General features: G+C 39.5%; 1 protein-coding gene across 3 annotated transcripts in view; it reads left to right on the top strand.

Annotated features, from left to right (window-relative positions):
- The window catches only part of casz1 (castor zinc finger 1), a 219,372-nt gene that overhangs the window by 108,464 nt on the left and 91,830 nt on the right, over positions 1 to 19,078 (top strand). Inside the window, exon 1 of one of the 3 annotated variants that reach the window (XM_081608909.1) lies at positions 14,606 to 15,153. The exons of 1 other annotated variant lie outside the window; for it this stretch is intronic. Coding sequence is in view for 1 of the 2 variants with exons in the window: in XM_008413416.3 (XP_008411638.2) it covers positions 15,105 to 15,153 (49 nt within the window). In the remaining variant the exon portion in view is untranslated. Of the gene's footprint in view, positions 1 to 14,605; positions 15,154 to 19,078 lie in introns of those variants that run through there. One more of the 3 variants, XM_008413416.3, reaches the window with a different exon arrangement.

Below are 19,078 nucleotides of genomic sequence, written 5' to 3'. Positions count from 1 at the left end.
TCAACTCGTTCGCCAGAAAACGCTTTCATAGAAACCCAAGATTTGGAGGCAAGATGGAGAGTGTATTGAATTTGTGGACTTGCTATAAGGTCACGATACTTCCTAACACTGTAAAATTTTTACTCCTTTGTCTCACACTGTGTTGGCTAAAAAAAAATAAAAAAACCTATCATATAATGAGGCAGGTGTTTTGCACAGTTAGCGATAAGTGGGTTAAGTAGTTACACAACAGATCTAGTTATGCTCAGTGATCACCATTAATTTAGTTTATCATCAGCTGGGTGCACAGAGATAGACTTTACCCACAGATAAAATAAATTGTGACACTTAAGGAATATATTTCAGTTCATTGGTCGTACATCTGTTTAATTATTGACTAATGCTATGGAGGAGAAGGTTTCTTCCATTAACGACACAGACTTTTCAAACTTACAGATAAGACTGTAAGAAGCAGGTTTATCTTTGCTGCATCTGTACTTAGGTGTCTTATTGATTATTAACAAACAGATCTTAGATGTGTCTAAAACAATAACAGCCTTCAGAAACTTCAACACAGTGGGGAAAAGTGATCATATTATGGAACATATTTACCCTTCGTCACGTTTCAACTACAAACTTCAAGGGGCTTTATTTGGATTTCATGTGAAAGACCCGAACGAGGAATTGCATGATGACAGAAGAAAAACTGGCAAACGTTTTTGTAAATGATTTACAAATAAAAATCTGAAAAGTGCGGCATGCCTTTGCATTCAGTGCTTTGTTATCCTGATTCCCTTTTTTAACTGCCTTGTATGCAAGTTGGGATGGGGTTGAGAGCAGGCTTAGCTTATAAAACAAAATCTCAAATTTTAAACATCTCACCTCACTGAGCTCTGTTCTGCCAAGGCATGAATATCCACATAAAGTTAGAGGCCTGGCTAGCAGAAAACTAATCAGAGAACCAGTGAAGAGGCCAGTGGTAAATCTGGAGGAACTGCAGAACCTGATTCTCAGGTAGGAGAGTCACCTGAAAATACAACTCTTAGTTGTAAACTCTGCAAATCAGGCCTTCATGGGTGAGTGGCAATTGAGACAACCAAGACCATTGGCTATAGCCATTTGGAATGCACAATATGTATGTGCCCTGTTTCATGAGCAGGGACTGTGAAGCAAGAGCTGATGTGAAGACAGATAAATATGTTGCAATGCTGTTAGAAAAAACCTGTTATAAACACTGCAACAGAATATTGTGATCTTCCAGCACCACAACAATCCTAAACATAAAACCATTTAATTGCACCAAGAGCTGCAATTAAATGGCTTTCATCAAAGGATATATGCGTTAAAATGGCCTAGTCAAAGTTGAGACCTAAATCCAATTGCAAGTATTTGCAAGCTCACAGATCCTCCCAGTCTTTGCATGTGTAAACCTAATAAAACTCCAAAACACCTGCAGCTGTAATGGCAGTGAAAGGTGATTCTATAAAGTGTATTAAGTGAGGCTCTGAGTACATTTGCACATCAATATTTTGATTTACTATTGTTTAAATCAGCTATTTTTTTTCTGCTATTGACCTGTCATATAAAATCCAATCCAAATCTGCATTCTGCTGTAACATGAAGAAATGAAACAAAGTTTCACAGAGGTGAATATTTTTTTGTATGGAATTATATACTTTTACCATAACTTCTCTTTAATTTATCTTTCCACTTATAACTTGTGTATTTCCTGTTACTTGCAAGTTTCCTCCGTTCTGTTGTTGAGTTTAAATTCTCCATCTTTCTCCCATTTGCATTGTCTTGAGGACAGAATGCTAATTGTTCCAATCTGGTTACCGCTTGCTATTTTCAACAGTTCCATTAGAAAACTCCAATCCTCCCCCACCCAGCACCTCTCCCTCCACCTCCCACTCTCTCTACCCCCCGTCTGCCCTGACCTACATGGTAGTCACATGGCCCCGGCTCCCTGGCTTGGCATTTTATGGAAAATCTGCAGGAGATAAAGCCACGGGGTTTAAAGTGTTATCCCTGCCTGTCCTTTGAGAAGGGCTAAACACTGAATGAGGTGTTATTGCATCAATGCTGTTGGACACACACACACACACACACACACACTCACAGAAACCAAAGAGGATCTCTTTCTCCCTCCTTCCTCCTCTCCCTCTCTCTCCTCAGTTTGATTGGATTTAGTAGAGTGTCACCACTGTGACTTTGGGGGATTTCTCTTTCCCTGTCACTGTCTTCTGCACGCTCACTCAGGTTATTTACTTTACTTGTCCAGAAAATGGACTCTGATCTGCAGCTTACCAGCAAAGCCAGGGGGGAGACAAGTGCATTGTGGTAGTTAAGATATGCCCGACAGCCACCTAGACGCTTCCTTTCCCCTTCCCCGCGCTGGCTGGTTCACTCGCTCCCTCGCTGGTGCTGAGGGCTTAGTTTTTTTTTTTTTTTTTTTTTTTGCATTGTGACCGAGTCCCCTTCACACTGTTGTCTGCCTGTAAATTTTCTGCTGCCCTTGCTATTCAGCCAATTACAGCAAAAGAGCTTTAGTGATTTTTTTTTTCTCTCCCCCCTTGTCTTCCTCCTGGTGTATATTTATATATTTATTTTACAAGCAAATGACAAGCATCGCTGAAGGTTAAAAAAATGCTGAATTTCACAGTGCGTATAATGTCATTTTTTTTTCTGTAGCGGGGCTAATCAATAGACAGCAGCTTCATCTTGTGCAAAACAAACACACGCACACGGCAGGCTGTTACAGCTTCCGTGCCTGTTGCATGTAAATATTGAGGAGGGAGAGTGATAAGAACTCTTGAGTTTTTTTTGGCCAATTTTAATTTATTTTGTAAAATAAGCACAATGACACACATCACCCTCCATTTCCATTGTTATACTGGATAGGAATGTGCAAAAACCCATAATTTTGACTTTATTTTGGGTCTTTTTTTATACTGATCAATTCAGAAAAATCTAGCATTTAATATGTGCACATTTATGCAGTGGAAAAATGTTAGAAAATACTTTTGTTGCTTTTGTTCTGATGTTTACAAAATTGCTCTTAAATGTTCCACTAGGTAACAAAACGGAACTGAATCAGTTTGGTTTTATTTTGTTTTTTTGAAGTTGAACTCAGTGATTTAATCAAAGCACATAAACCTAGTTTAGTTTTCCCAGTGTAATACCATAGAGTAAAGAAAAATACATCAATTACAAAAAATGTAGAAAGAAATTGCAGTCTATGGTATAATTGCTTACATTTAAAGCAATACAGACTCTACCTGCTGAGGAGGCTAAGGTCTCTCGGAGTTCATTGGAGTGCTCCAGACATTTTTTGACTCTGTGGTTCATCAGCCATCTTCTGTGATGTAGTTTGTTTGAGCAGCAGCTTATTTACCTCGGAGAGGAAGCGGCTAGATAAGCTTATCATGAAGGCCAGCTCTGTCCTAAGATGCCCCCTTGACCCAGTGCAGGTGGTGGGAGACCAAACTTAACTCTTGTTAGAAAATAACATCTCTGTTGGACAATGTCTCCCAGCTTTTGCTAAACTGGAGAGCTCCTCCAGCAACAGACCGCTGCATCCTCGGGGGCACAACGGAGTGTTACTGCAGATCCTTCCTCCCAGCAGCTGTTAGACCAGTGGTGGCCAAACTTTTTGCAACATGGGCCAGAATCCCAAAGTTGTAAAAGTGCTCCAGGGGACCAAATTGCTTTTCCAACTTGAAATGTAAAATAATTTTGTAATTAAAGAAAAAAAAAAATCTGTTCAGCAATAAATTCAACATAGAATCTTCTTTCAGTTTATCTGGTCTACTGTATAAAGATTGAAAAATTAATAGAAGAATTGAGCGCTGGTCTTGTTTTTTTTTTTTACTTAGGAATCTGTATGTTTACAGCTGTACTTACTATGAAATTAAAATAAAAAGCAAAATACTTTGTGCGTAGCACTTTCCATTAAGGAAGAATCTAATATGTTATTAAAAGGGAAAAATTTGTACCAATCTTGAACTGCAGTCGGTGGCTGGACAGATTTGTTTAACACTTTGGACATATCTGTATTAGACTACAACCACCTCCGCTCTCAACAAACTCGATCAGTTTTTCCATTTCTTGTAATCTATTGTATATATTTTGGCATGTTTTGAGTTTGAGTATAATATTTTTTATTAACAGCACACTTTTTAATTTTTCTTTTGTGAATTTGCCTTTATTATAGAGTCTATCTTTTCTTTTTGATTTCACTTTTTATCTTGAGGTGAATCAGCATGCCTGCATTTGCCTGTCACTTTTATGAATTTCCGCACTGAGTACAATAAATAAATTATTCCTATTCTGTTCTCTTCTAATCTAAACATGCATTTATTTTAATGCATTTTTCACCTCTTTACCAGGGGTAGCAATGTGGAGGACGCTAGATGAAGCTAATTCTACATTGTAAAAATCTTGTGAGAAGCTTGATTTATCCAGAGTTTGCAGGTCGGATAGTTTGTCCCCCTGCAACTGTTTTAGCTTTTATGCTGTCAGCGTCTTCACTGTCCTCCTGACATTAATCTGCTCTGTCCCATTCTGTCAACCCTGATACTCGTAGTTATATATTCAGTAATAGGTTTAGAAGTGCACATCCTTAAGCCCTTCAACACGATATTGTGATGTGCTCTGCTTCATTATGTGCACCATATGTCCACCTCAGGTAAGATTTTGAGCTCGCTTTGCTTCCTTTGTGGCTCTAGGTGTGTTTGACCTCACAGCACCAGAGGGCCTATCGATACATTGTCAAATGTAATGCAAAGCCACAGAGCAGTTGTGGAATGCATCTCGAAGAGTCTGCCATGTTGCATTCTGGTGCTAAAACGACCGGAGAAAACATCCTCTTTTAAATACTGGATAAGATAAGGCGACGAGGACCGCTTTGCATCACTGCGGTGACTGGCTGTAGTAACGTCGGAGCTATATTTGACAGGGCAAGTGCAGGGTTACAACAGTCCCTCTGCAACCTCCAAGCGGAACATCACATAGATTTTATTGTTCTATCTCTCATAAAAACCAAACCAGAAGTTACACAAGTGATAATTGTGCATAAAAGCAGCGACACCACAAAATGCAGAGTGTTCCAAAACAAGAGAGCAGAAGAATAAAGGGCTCTTTCCACCAGTGTTAAATTCAGCCACGCCTAGCAGTGGGAACGGAAAGCAAAACTGCTTAATGTGACAAAATAAAGACAGAAACACTCTGAGGGAAAGTTAGAATTAGGATCCTGAAAGATTTATGCCTCCATTTTATTTATAATTTGTTTTCTTTTCCTTATTGGAATCGAGTTGCAACTGAATATTTGATGAGCACAGCCTGGAAGGATGTTATGTCAGCAAGGAAACAACAACAAAAAAAAAAGTAAAGAGAAACAACCAAGAAATGTATTTAGCAAAGTTTGCGCTTTGGAGTAAACTAACATGCCTTTGCTTTCATGAGTGGCTCATTAATTGAATGTGGTGGTGTTGGGGTGGGGAGTTTGCTATCTGCAGGTTGTGCTGAGCCCTGGCGAGGATAGCTGCGCCTTTCCATATGCACTGCGCCGAGTGCTGGGTACTCTCCGTGCACAGAACACCATCTGCATTTTGCTGTTAACGCGCCTTCATATCCTAGGGAGGATTAGGAGAAAATCCCCAGGTTTTTTTCAACCAGTTGACAAATATCAGATTTGTCTCTAAAAAATTAGCTCCATCTATATCTCCCACCATATGACACACAAAAAAGATTATCTTTAATACCCAGCCAGCTTGGACGGGGAAAAAGCAGATTAAAGTTTCAGTTTGGTCATATTTACGCGGCCACTTCAAGTGCGACACAGTACACAGACCTCTTCACGGCGAGTTCCCCCCCACCTCCTCACACATATCCACCCCCAAGCTTTCCTCTCTAAAAACAAGATGTCCGCCTTGAAACAATTAGACATCATGCTTAAATAATTCATCATTTCCCAGTCAGTCTTTCTCTCCTACGTGTCCTTTAAATAGACAGATTGAGCTGCCAAAGGGGCTAAAGTGAATAACAGCAGCAGGTGCCTTTTCAGATGGAGCTTTGTAGTCTACAGAGGGTGCTGAGCTGTTATTTTAGTGGCCCACTGGTAAGGAGCAGGGGGTGGCTGGGAAACCAACCTGACAGCTGACCTGAGACCCCAAAGCTGTCCTGTTAGCAGCCTTTCTTTGCTAAACTACTCTACTACACAACAAACTCTCCTCAATGTAGTCAGCAATAGTTCCATTCACAGCAAAAAGAGCCTAAAAGAGCAAACATCAAGTGCTGGTCCTTTGCCATTTTAATCGTTTTATTTTACCAGTCAGTTAATTACAAAAGGCAGGTCAAGTTGGAAGACCAGGTTAGATGATATTATTACTTATTTGATAGCATAATCTAAGCCGAGCCACTGTGGATCTTTTGGAGTGTGCATCACCATGTATACTCTATATGTCCACCTTGCTGTCTCATCAACGCGACTCAAACATCGCTGCAACGACCCAGTAAAACCATCTCTTTATCTCACACTTTGCCATCCACTCACCACGACATACTGGGTGGTTGAAACTGAAAGTAATACTGGTGGTATGATTTAGTCTGATTAAATCAACTAGTGATTACCTGATCACTTATGGACAGTTACAGTGCATTGACATTTAGAGACAGTTAATCAAAACAGTGACGTTCCCAGTCTGGATGCAGCAGAACACTGTGATTTCCACACCCTTCATCCCAAAACAGATTGGCTATTCAAGCTGTGAGGCCATCAACAGGAATGCACAGTCAAAGACAGTGGGAGAATTTTAAGGTATTACAACATCTTCTTCATCTTCATTGGTTTACCCCCGTAGCACCTGTTTGTAAATATGCCAGCATACAACATATACCCAGAGTGTTGCTTTGGCTCATTCACAACTGTCTGAGAAACGCTTGGAGTTTAAGTCCCGCCCCAAAGAAAATTTCTCCCCACACCTCCCCCACTCAGCTCCCTCAGACTAGCAGCAGCAGCAACTGGTAAACACCTGGTGGAACCTGGTGAACTCCTGAGAATGGTTGTAAATGCCATCAATAGAAAGCGTAAAGAAGCATTGTGGAGAATAGCACTAGGTGCCTGGAAAATATCTAATACATCCTTTTTTAAGTATTTCCTGATTTTTCATAATAGAGCTTTTAAAGTTGCACTGCTCTTCCTTTTTCTATTGATGTTTTTTTTATTTCTTCTTTAATGCACTGGCAGCATAAAAAGATGCATGTGTTTTAGTTCCAGCCAGGGAATTAGGCTGTTATTATGTTGTGACAATACTATAAGGCTCATGATGCAGGGCAGCAAAGAGCCCAGGCATTAAACCCAACATTAACCTTTCCCACAAACCCACAAAAAATCTGCTTGTGAAACAGTTTTTACTGCAGTTTGTTAGAGAATTCAAATCAAAACCGTCTTGTTACCTTGTCCACTACCAACTTATTAATGGAAATGCATAGTTAATAACATATGGCTTGAAAAGCACAGACCTATTGCCAATTTTTATAACAATGATTATTGTATAGACAATTGTGTGAAATAAATTAAAGTTAGGTTAATTGCAGGTCGAAGGTAGACTGAATCGACTCAAATGCCAGAGCCAAACAAAACCAGTGTTAGTTGAAGGAGTTGTAGTTAACTCACTAAAGTTCCTGAGCAGAAGTTATTGGGTAGGTCATATTTCATCAAGGTCAACCTGCCCAAACAGGATCTGAGCCACGATCAATGGAACCAGGTGAAAATAGACAATTTTCAGAAAACATATTAAAATAATTAAAATGACAGGAGAAACTTGAGCATTTTTATGTTTATTTCTTTCCATAATTTACTACAAATTCAAAGTTGGAAAGAGAAATAAAAAAGAATATGCAATGATTTAAGGACCCTGGTAGGATACATGAACTAATGAGTGCGTACAAAATGGGAGCAGTAATTGGCAAAGGGGAGATTTGACCCAGGGCCAGTGTTTACTTTATCCTCCATTGGAGGATTTAAGAAACTCTTTTCCTAAAAATAAACTCCTCTGACCCTGAAGGAGGTCATTTCTGTCTGCAGTGGCAGATTGTAAGGCTGAACGTGCATCATTATTACCTATCAGCATGCATCAGGGGGGATTTAAACATCCAAGTACTGTAAGATGCTCCTTAAGCCTCTGCTAAGTCAGTGTGTTCTTCCTGACCATTTCATAATCAAATACATAATCGTCATCTGCAAGAGACAGAGCTGAAGGCCTAAGGCCCTACCTGGTGTCCTGGATGTCAACTTCTCTGCTTCCGCTCAAGACCACTGCCCCACCCAGAGGTTGCTTTATGAACACAGGAGCCCCATAAATGAAATTAAGGTGTCAATTAGTCAATTATGGCGTAATAACTCTGAGGGCAGACATTTAGAGACAAAGAGAACCTCAGCTAAGTTCATTTCCTCTAGCCCAGGAGCCTAGCGCTTGGCACACGTCACTCTCCACCCAGACTCGCTGAATAAGGGCCCCAGCGCTCTCCCTAATGTTATTTTCCCCTGGATATCTTTTTTGATCAACAATTTCCTTTCATGGGTTTGTTTTTCAGATGCGGGGATGCACTTTTTCTATCCCCAATTTGGCTAGGGAGAATTTTATAATTTAGTAATTAAAATCTTTGTTAGGCTTTAGAAATTGCAGCTAATTGAATTTAATGGGAAGATGAATTTCAATTTTATTTGATTAGCAGGACCCCTGGCATAGGTATTTATGGAAAAAAAAAAACTGTACAAAAATATGCTGTGTGGGCTAAGATGGCATAATAGAATTACAGATAATCGGATTTCGCCGTCATGAATTTCACTCTAATTTCACTATAATTTTCCATTAGATAGCTGGTTTACAAATATTTGCTCATCTGCGATGGGAAAGGCTATCTGTCTAAAATGATTACCGAGCGAGCCTTCAGAATAAGTCCCCCCCCCCTCTTTTTTTTCTTCCTCCCTTTTAAAACCAGATTGCAAGGGATCAAAATTAGGAAGATTGCATTATGGATGTCTGCATCCGGGAGAGCAATGGGGGAGATATGATGATTACGGCCGGGGGATGAAAGCAGTGTCAAGAAAAATGTATGACTGAAAAACATAGGCCTGCTCTATCTGCCAAAATCTCTGCTCTCAGCAAACTCCTCCTGCAACGTCCTGGATTGTGATTCATGAACCATCAGCGCAAAAAAAAAAAAAAAAAAAAAAAAAAAGAATTACGATGACATATAAATACACCTTTTGCTTCATACAAACTCAGTTTTAATTGTCTCTGAGCGTGAGCCTGCAGTTGTACCGTGCAAAAGTGTGGGCATATGCATACAAAACACATCTAGGCAGCAGTTAGGAAAATCAAATGGACGTCTCGGGATCATCACGATGGCTAATGCAAATTGTAATCCTCAAATCATCAAAATGTGCCGTTTTGTTGCCATTGTTTGGGCCTCGGTTGTGCGTAATTTTAATATTCAGCTCCTGACTCTGCTCCAAAAATAAATAATAAACCAAATCATAAACAGACGTGAGAAGGAATAATATTCCTCATCCCAGACAACCTCGACTGACATCAGGCTGAACTCTTGTGGAGTCCCACTCTAAAAGGCTCTGCTGCAGAATTAAGCTTTTACACGTTCAATTTCCTGCCTGTTTCACACCACATGACAGCGAAGATGAAGAATAAACACAAACTCTATTAATTTGTTGTTTTCACAGTTAGAGACTCTAGTAGGTGCTGCTTCTTTTGTGTAATCTCCCATCTTGCAAATACACACACACGCGCGCTCACACACGCACACACACACACACCATGTGTAGGTCCTGCTGGATAAAATACGACCACCATCCCATACCATCTCACACCCACTCCCTCCCATTCGTCCTCTCACTTCTTGCCCCAAACTGCCAGAGACAGCAAGAGGGGTTCAAAAACACATTCTGACTTTGTGCAAAGGTCAGATTTCTCACTCGGCATGTATCTGGGCTTTGGGCACAAAAGCCACTGAATTCACATCTTTCAACTGGGCCACGGCTTTTGTCCCAGGGAATGGAGGACTCGGAGTCGGCCCTGCAGACCGACTAGCCCCTCCTGGAGTGCACTGTCAGGGGCAGCCGAACGTCTGGCCCAGAGGCCCTTTGACTGATGTACCCCTACTATGTCACGTGCACGGCAGCGCATGCACACACTCGCATGCACACGCGCTCCACCTTGCCCTCTACATTCTCCCGCACGCACAGCACGATGCCCTCAGACCACATCAAACGAAAATCCCCACAGCTTTCATTTGAAAAGTAATGGTTTCGCCCCTGAAGATGGCAGCTCAGGGGCCAGAGGGCTGCAGTGCATGGACAGCACACCCCCTCTTCCTGCAGTGGACATTGTTGTATGGAAACTATTCAAACTGCACAAGAGAATTTTTCAGTCTTGATAAACCTTTGTTGTAAGTTACAGCTGATTGCTCTGGATATTTTTTCCCCCCATTACATTTACACAGTGTCATAAAATCCCATCAAAATTGCTGTGATACCTTTTCAGCGTCAGTAGGGTGTTGACAACTTTAACATTAACAATGTCAAAATTCCAGAAAAAGTTATTGACATGGCTAAAGAAGCGGTGGACTCAATTGTAGATGTCATATCGCATGTTGTCTTTGACCTTTTCAACTTTTTTCTCAGTCATTTACATCAACTTAAGTTTGACACTTATTTGATACACAGCCATGGCAAAATATATATGAGACTCTCTCTTAAAGGGGGTTGGGTGGCATCATGTAGAATAAAGTTTTTTGAGCTTCTAAAAAAATGGTATATTGTTATTTCCTCATAAAGCACATAAATAACCTGTTGCATGTTTGAGAAATTCTTGAATTCCCAGTGGCAGCCATTCAGGGGTGCCTAAACACCAGCCCATTCAATGTCCTGCCTATTTACCCAAAGCTCCTCCATGAAGCCCCACAGAGCACCTCTGCCCCTCACAGCTTCACCAGACTAGCAGCAGCAACAACAACCACCTGACTGAACTTATCATACAAACTAATTCTTACTCCAATGCTTCTAAAAACTGTTTTTAACAGCATCAAGGAGGAACATTGTTGTGATGACCTGCTGAAGGGGCAGCGTCAGAAAGGATAGCTTCTGAAACAGCTTCTTAAAGAGAGAGGCTGATTTTAAAGACTTAGATGTGGCTGTAAAGCAAAATCAAATTTCTTTTAAGTTATGTTTCAATATATGCAGCATGTTTATAATACAAATACATAATAACTTTCCTTTAAAAAGGCTCTACTGATGTTGCAGCTTCCCGCTCAGAAAGTGATAGTGTTTATGCACGAGGCAAGCCTCGTCTCTAAATATCTCAATTTCAGAAAATGAATAAAATGTTATCACCAAAATCTCTGTATAAGGACTGTCATTGCAAAGGTAGCAAAAAGCTTTTTCAGAATATCCGTGTTTGTGTGAACAGGGCCTGTTTTTATAGATCCTTTGTATTTTTGCCTTTACTTTCCATATACTATCCAAATAAAGTATTTTTAGTCAGTGTATGAACAGGAGGTGCTGTGTTCAGAATCATCACAGAAATCATGTATTTATATAAATGTCTGCTGAGTTGCTTCTGACTGAGTTTTATTTGCTGAAACTGAGCTTGTTGCAACACGCAGATACTGTATGAAAAACTGCAGGTCCACAGAGCTACGGCTATATATATATATATATATATATATATATATATATATATATATATATATATAATACAAAGATATGGGGTGAATAAACATTATGTTTAATACCTGCTTAAAGGTTGTTTTTTTTTTCAATTTATTCTGACAAATGCGCTTCAACTAAACACATTTTGTAATTGTATTTTACTGATTTCGTAATGAAAGCTGAAATATTGTTTGCTTAACACTCCCAAATGTTAGCTATTTAACTATGTCTCAACACCAAATATCTACTTTTTACTCTTTTTTTTTCTTTCCCAAATATAAAAAATAAGAACTTTTTTTTAAAACATTTGCAGGTATTCATTCATGGGCACTTTATAAAATAGTCGAGGAAATTTTAATCCAGATCCCAAAATTCCCTCTGACAAAAGAAAAAAAACAAAACACAACAAAGTAAATATTTACTTGATTTTTTATATGCATCCTCTAATATAACAGCTGATGAAGCAACATTGGTGATTGTATTGATAAAATCCTGGCGCACAGTGGCATACGTGGTTCCTCTGTAGCCAATTAGGACACTCGGTTTGCTTAGATGATCCAGAGGTTGATCCTGGTAAAACTTTGCCAGGGAAAGATTTAATCAGCCATATTGATTTAATAAGCCCATCTCAAGAGTTTACAACTAGGTTTAGTTTGCAAATAATTACTGGGATTCTGAGTCTACAAATGATAGTGAGCCTCACAGCAGCAGACACCTGCGTGTGTTTTCATGTCTCTGCTGCAGACGTATGAGCACCTGTTATAAAACCTAAAAAAACTGATTCAGGTTCAGATCCATTAACTTTCCTCTCCATGCCTCTGTATGCTGTCTGACTGAAGAAATCTCACTGAGGTGAAGCAACTCTTAATTTGCAGATCAGACTGTGTTGCACTGGGTGAATGAAGCTACTTAATTAAATCCTTGGTTGTTTTTATCCTTTTTCACATTTTTTAAAAAATCAAACATGACCATCTTAGACAAAACACCAAGTTTTTTAGATAAATTAAATTCTAGTGGATAGCTATGAACTCTACTTGAGCTTAAACAGGCTTTGAACTTCTGGTCTGTTCTGGACTGTTTGTAGGAAATGCTAATATTTTCATCCTACCTGCAGCAACATGTTCAGGTGATACTCTTGGCTTCAAATCCTGCAATCATAAACTCATACTGTGAATTTTTATCAGTTTTGCAAGCAAGCTATAAGTACATTACTGCCCTCTAGAGAGCTGGAGTGTATACACCAATGTCACCACTGTGCCAGATATTATTGAACTAAGAAGGATACAGTTAAAAGAACAAAGCCTTTTTCTCCAGTTTAAGTTTTACAGCCAATCCATTAAATCTCAGCCCTACCAAAACATAGGTTTTCACCCTTTCTTTTAAAACTATAGAAGCTTTTGCTGCAAATGTTAATCTTCTTTGTTCTGGCACTTCTACCTTCTAGCACACAACAACTTGTTTTGACTGTTTACAGTCACCTCACTGATTTTTATGCGTTTCGTGCTCTACTTGAATGGAGCAGTAGGGCTCTCCTGCCAACCAGAAGGAGGCCGAGAGGGGAGCAGACGTCCGTGACGTCACTCTGCAGTACGTCTATGTCAGCATTTCATTTGGGTGTGCTCTAGATTTGAAAATAGATTCACAAATCTTCAAACAAAATACTAAATTCAGGCTTTTTGTGCTGAATATATTCACAAATTATTTATTTATCTTTTTAAGAAATTGCAAACAAGTGGTATTGTTACACATTAATATTTAATTCTGTTTCTAAAGGAGATTTTTTAATCTCGATGTGTGTTTTCTGGTTAAACGGAGGTTAAATAAAAAATAATAATAATAAATGTTTACCAGAATCTGTCATGTAGAACAAAACAATTCAAGTTTAACTAGGCTTTCGTAAAACAAACAAACCAAAAAACAAAACTGAAGTATTATTTCCAGTACAATGTTAGAGCAAGGGTGGAGCCTGACAGAAACTCTTTTAGGGACATTTTTCCTTTATGTGGGTAAAGAAGGTGGAGACAAAAGGTTTTTTTTTTTTTTTTCACCATTAAACAAGATGAGTCATCATAATTTCAGAATCAGCCAAAACCTGTTTTTTATGTACTGTACATACTTTGCACTCCTTTGACAGGAACTGAAGCCATGATTGTGTATCTCTGTATTATGGTTCACAGCCATAAAGTTGTTCGTTTCCTCTTTTTTCTAACCCATAAATGCTACATACACCACACCTTTATTGGTTGAAGAAAAAAAAAAAACAACTCTGCTGTGAAAATACAGAAATGTATTGTCACTTTTTAAAAGTTCAGAGTTTCTTTCTATTTTCTGTCACTCTTTAAATGCCACATTCTTGACACGGCGCCATGTTTACAGTACATGGGGTTTATGTACAAATGGTTCAGAGGCGCTTTGCATGCCACTGCGGAAGAAACTGCCAGGCAAATAAGGGGTTTGTCTTATAAAGTATTCATTGTCACCTGGTAACGGCCGTCATTTATCATTTCACCTGAAATTACAATGAAAACTGATAGCTTATCAGCGTGGAGGTGAGGAGAAAGAGCCGCTCTCTCTTTGTGAAGGAGAGCACCGAAACAGAGAGGATCCCTGTTTTGGGAGAGAAGTGAAAGAGTTATTTGCTTTGAATGAAGTTATGTTTTTGCAAGAAGTTTGAGAATCGTTCAGAAATGTCCTTTCACCTACACTTCTTGCAATGCGAATAAAAATAACACACTCTTACTTCTGCTTTTGCATCAAATCGCACTGCTTCACTTTCATTGTCACTTGAAAAACTTCAAATTTACAAAAAAAAGAGCTATGATATGCTTTATTAAATTTCTAATTTACCCTCCTCCTCGCCCTTTTCTTTTTTTTAGCAAAGTGCAGCTCTCCCCTCATTTGAATAGAGGCAGCGGTGGCTCCACCCCAAGAGAGTTGAAAGGCTAGAAGACCACAAAGATGGAAAGGCCAGCCCACTGAGGGAGGGAGAAAAAAACTGCTCCAGTTCCTCTGCCATAATTTCCTATCAGCCTATTCAGACAACATCACCAACAGCTCGAGCTGCGTGTGTGTGAGAGGCTGTGTGTGTATGTATGGGAGAAAGAGAGAGAGAGCGCAACAGAGAGCAAGAGGAGGGAAGGGGGAGGCTCCATATTCTTTCACCCCCCTCCTCGTCAAACCACAGGAAGGAGGGGCCAGAACCTAAGCTGCCAATCAAATCCGCTCGTGGCAGCCGGCATTATCTCAGCAACAAACTATTGACAGATTACATGTCAAGGAGTTTAGTGCTTGATTGAAGGAACCCTTCTTTTTTTTCATCTAGTTACTTTTCCGCTTTATTTCCCCCCTCCGCCAGCAGCCACCTGAATGACTTTCTAACAAGAGTTTGAGTAATATTATGAAAGTTACATGTCTGAGAGGATTTAACTTCGACTTCCCTGAATATGGTGAGTACTCTTCTTCATTTTTCTTCTCTCTCTATTTTTGTCAGATGTGTTTTATTAGCCGACAGTTTAAGGTGTGCCTTTTTTTTTTAAATCTCTGGTTAAATATAAAGAAAGAGAGTTACAGAGAGAGAGAGAGAGAGAAAGCAACAGAGAGAGGGAGAGAGAGAGGAAACTGTTCATGATTAAACAATGTGCCAGCGCTGTACGTTTACCCAGGTCTCCCAACACCCTTATTTATAGCTCTTTGACAGCACCCAAAGGTGACTGCAATATCAAAAATAAGTGGCCGTTTTTCCAGCGCACGGCTCATGATGGCGTGAGACATACAGCACACATGTGAGGAAAGTTCACAAAGCAAGTTTCATTTTCTCCCGTCAGGGTGCGTGTTTATCCTGGGACTGGCATAACTGCCTGTAAAAGGGTGTTTCATTTTTTGCTTTCATTTTATTATTTCTATTATTATTATTATTATTATTTCTATTAATAAAAATTATTTTCCTCCATTTTCCCCTGGCTCTTCATCTCCCTTTAATAAAAAAAAAGACTCAGAAGAACAAAATACAGGTATGATTGCATTGACCCACAGAGACGCTGGCAGTGCCATAAGGGCAGCCTGAATGGCCTGAGGGTTTGTTGCCAAGGGGACAAAGCAAACAAACTGTTGTGCTCTTTATGTTGCCACACATGTAAAGGAGAGCTCGCACCTTTCAGCTGCCTCTAATTAGTGTTGTTATATTAACAGTAAATCAAAATGTACTGCAGTTCACTTTTAACAGAAACAGTTGACATTTAGGATTCATGTGTGGGAAAAGGTACCTGTACGACAGGTAATTATGTTTTTAAAATGTTCTATTTGCCACCTGCCCCTTTTTCTAAGAGTGCGTACTTTTAGAAAGATGTACTTGTCCCGTTGTAACTGGATTACACTTTGTAAGCGTCATTCCTCTTGCTTCGAGGCACTTGGATGAGCATTTTGGATGAGTGTGTGTACGCCTGCGTGCGTGTGTGTGTGTGTGTGTGTGTGTGTTTTAAAATAACTCACATTTTAAGGTAGCATTAATGTGTGGTGTGTCCTTACACTTCTTTTGTAAGTTTAATCGAGACCTTCTTCTTTTAGCTCTTTCACTTCATCTGCCCTGTTGATAAAATGGCTCATATGAACTAGTTTCAATAACTGTGTTGCATATTTTTGCTATTACAATAATTGATAGTGGTTGTTTTTGTAAATATGGTTTTAATGTTTAAAAGCTGCACAAATTATATACATTTGAAATATTTTAAATATTCAACAGTAATTTATTTTTCATAAGTAGCTTTACTTTTAGTTATGACAGTTTGTTTTTAATTTACTTCCCCTCTCTGGATAAAATTTTTTATCACTTTTTTAAAATTTACTCGAAACCTCGCTGCCGCATTGGCTTGTCCACGTCAAATTAGGTGGAAAGACAAAACTCAAACATGTGTCGTCTTAAATAAAAGTCAGAGTAGAGACGCTGTACAGCATATTCCCATCACCACAGACGCCGCTCTATTTGTGCTATTTAAGGTGTCCTGCTTCTTCCATTGAAAAACCAAACAAGTTCAACTGTTATCGAGACACACCTTAATTTAAAACTTTTTTTGTGGGCTCGGAAAATGTTTTTTGGCTCTCGTATGAGTCATAATGTTGATTGCCTTTTTCCCTCACTGACTTGTCTCATTAACCCCTTTGTGGCACCTCTCCATCGTTTACGGCCCTACACAAAAAAAAAAGAAAAAAGAAAAAAAGAAACGGGTGAGAAAAAAAACAAGCCCAGGTCTGAAGGGCCTCAATAACCTTTTATCACAATTTAGCAATAACCTGAATCAATTTGATGTCTTAAGCAATAAAATATGCTGTTGCACTCCTCTTTCTGCTGCTCCTTGGATGACAGTAAATTTACATTTTTTAATTAAACTAGCCCGGAATTTTTATTAGGGGGCCGGGCCGGGCTAATGGAAATGTTGTGTACAGCAGATTAACAGAGTTTTGAAATAAATTTCACAGGACGACGTTTGGAAAAAGAACGGGGGAGTGGGGGGTTAGCAAAAAAAAAAAACAAAAAAAAAAGCGAGTCATTGTCTTTAACCTCTTTGGTGCCGATTCCTCCTGGGAGATCCTCGTATTCTAAGGAGCCTTGTCAGGGAAGACTGCTTCACAGCAACAAGGTGATTAGTATCGCCTCGTCAACCGAGGAAAAACACTCAGGCTTTTACTTATTTAGCACCTTGTTTGAAGGAAAAAAAATAAATAACATTTTTTTAGATTATGTTATTGAATATGCATTTTTTTTTTTTTTTTAGAATTATATGATAACAGAGCTGTGGCTATAAATGTTTCAGATTTATATTTTAATATGAAAAAAATATTTATTTGAAGTGATTATTTTAAAATGAATCAATACTTTTAACATATTGAAACTAAGCTGCCCTGATCTGCAAAGCGTTAAGATGCGGGAGTTAAAGGTAGGCTGTGTGTTTGTGTAGTTTTATGGGCCTACGCTGTGAGTATTTGATTGATGTTACGCTGGTTTTGTGTGAATGCGTGTGTGTGTGTGTGTGGGTGTGTGTGTGTGTGTGTGTGTGTGTGTGTGTGTGTGTGTCTGGTTTTGCAGAGTGATATGGGTAGACAAGGAGGGGAGCACACACACGTAGCAGATGAGGGCAGGGAGGTGTGTGTGTGCGTATGTGTGTGTGTATCTTGACTGAACACAAGCCGCATCATCAGACGCAACTCTCCTCCCCCCTCCCCCAGCACCATAATTACCTTAACCCCCGTCTTTTATACCCAAATCGCTCCAACTGGTCCTTTTTTGGGGGGGGTCGGGCAGGGAGGGGGGCACGGCAGAAAGAGGAAACATCAGAGATCAAATGATCAAATAAACTACAGATGCACGTGGCCTGCCCATGCTTCGTGTCGCGGCGGAAGCCAGAAGTGTTCAGGGGGGTACTTGATATGGGCCAGGAGCGAGGAAAGAGGCATCACCACCCCCTTTCTTCACTCCTGTGCACTCATGCAGTGGCCAGCACCTAATTAAAACCTCAAAGCTCCCCGTCACCAATCTGGAGTAATGGCCTAATTAATACTTGGTGAAGAAATATTCCAGAATGATAAACAGGTTGCACCCGGGGTCTTCGTTGGCTTTATTATCTAAAATATAACTACTTAAGTTTTGATTATTGTGGATCATGCAGATTTGTTTAATTAAGGAATAAAATAGCATAACCTAAACCCCCCTAAAAAAAAAAAAAAAAACAATTCCTATTTTTATGACATGCATTTTATTATATTTAAAGTCTCAACAAACTCCAGTAAGTTACTAAGTGTGTGTGGAGTTGAAAGAAAAGCGTCCTGCAACTTTATCCCTTTTCGACTCCATAACCCTATCTCACATATGAAATTATAATTTCATGCAAAAATCAGGGAGTAGAATAATCTCTAGTAGTCGATATGCTTTATAAGAGAGGGGAGAAAAAAGGGGAAAATGAAGAGGTAATTAGCACAGAAGAAGACTTTAAGACGTTTGTCTGAAAGCACGGTCTCAACTGGCCATGAATGAATTTGCATGCTTCGCTTATCGAGGCGCACTTATTAGACCGGCTGAAAGAGACATTAAGCCGGCACAAAATGTGGCGTCTAATCCTTTTAAATGTGGCAGAGGGGGTTTTAAGGTGTGAAAACAGCCCATACGTGGGCAAAGCGGGCATTCGGATGAGACTTTCATGGGAGAGAAAGCAGGAAATGATTGGCATTGTTAATAACAGAATGCTTTATCTGCTGACCTGCTTATCTCGGGGATAAATACGGCAGGTGGGGTCAGACTCATAGCAGATAACAACAGAGACACTTTGTGTGGTCCAATATCAGCAACTTTTTCTTGTTTTTTCTTGTTGTGTTGGAAAGTTT

Source organism: Poecilia reticulata, chromosome 7 (genome assembly GCF_904066995.2).
Source record: "Poecilia reticulata chromosome 7, P_reticulata-male-v2, whole genome shotgun sequence".
Lineage (NCBI taxonomy): Eukaryota > Metazoa > Chordata > Actinopteri > Cyprinodontiformes > Poeciliidae > Poecilia > Poecilia reticulata.
The sequence above is the reverse complement of the archived record's forward strand: the minus strand, read 5'-3'. Positions and strand labels throughout refer to the sequence as shown.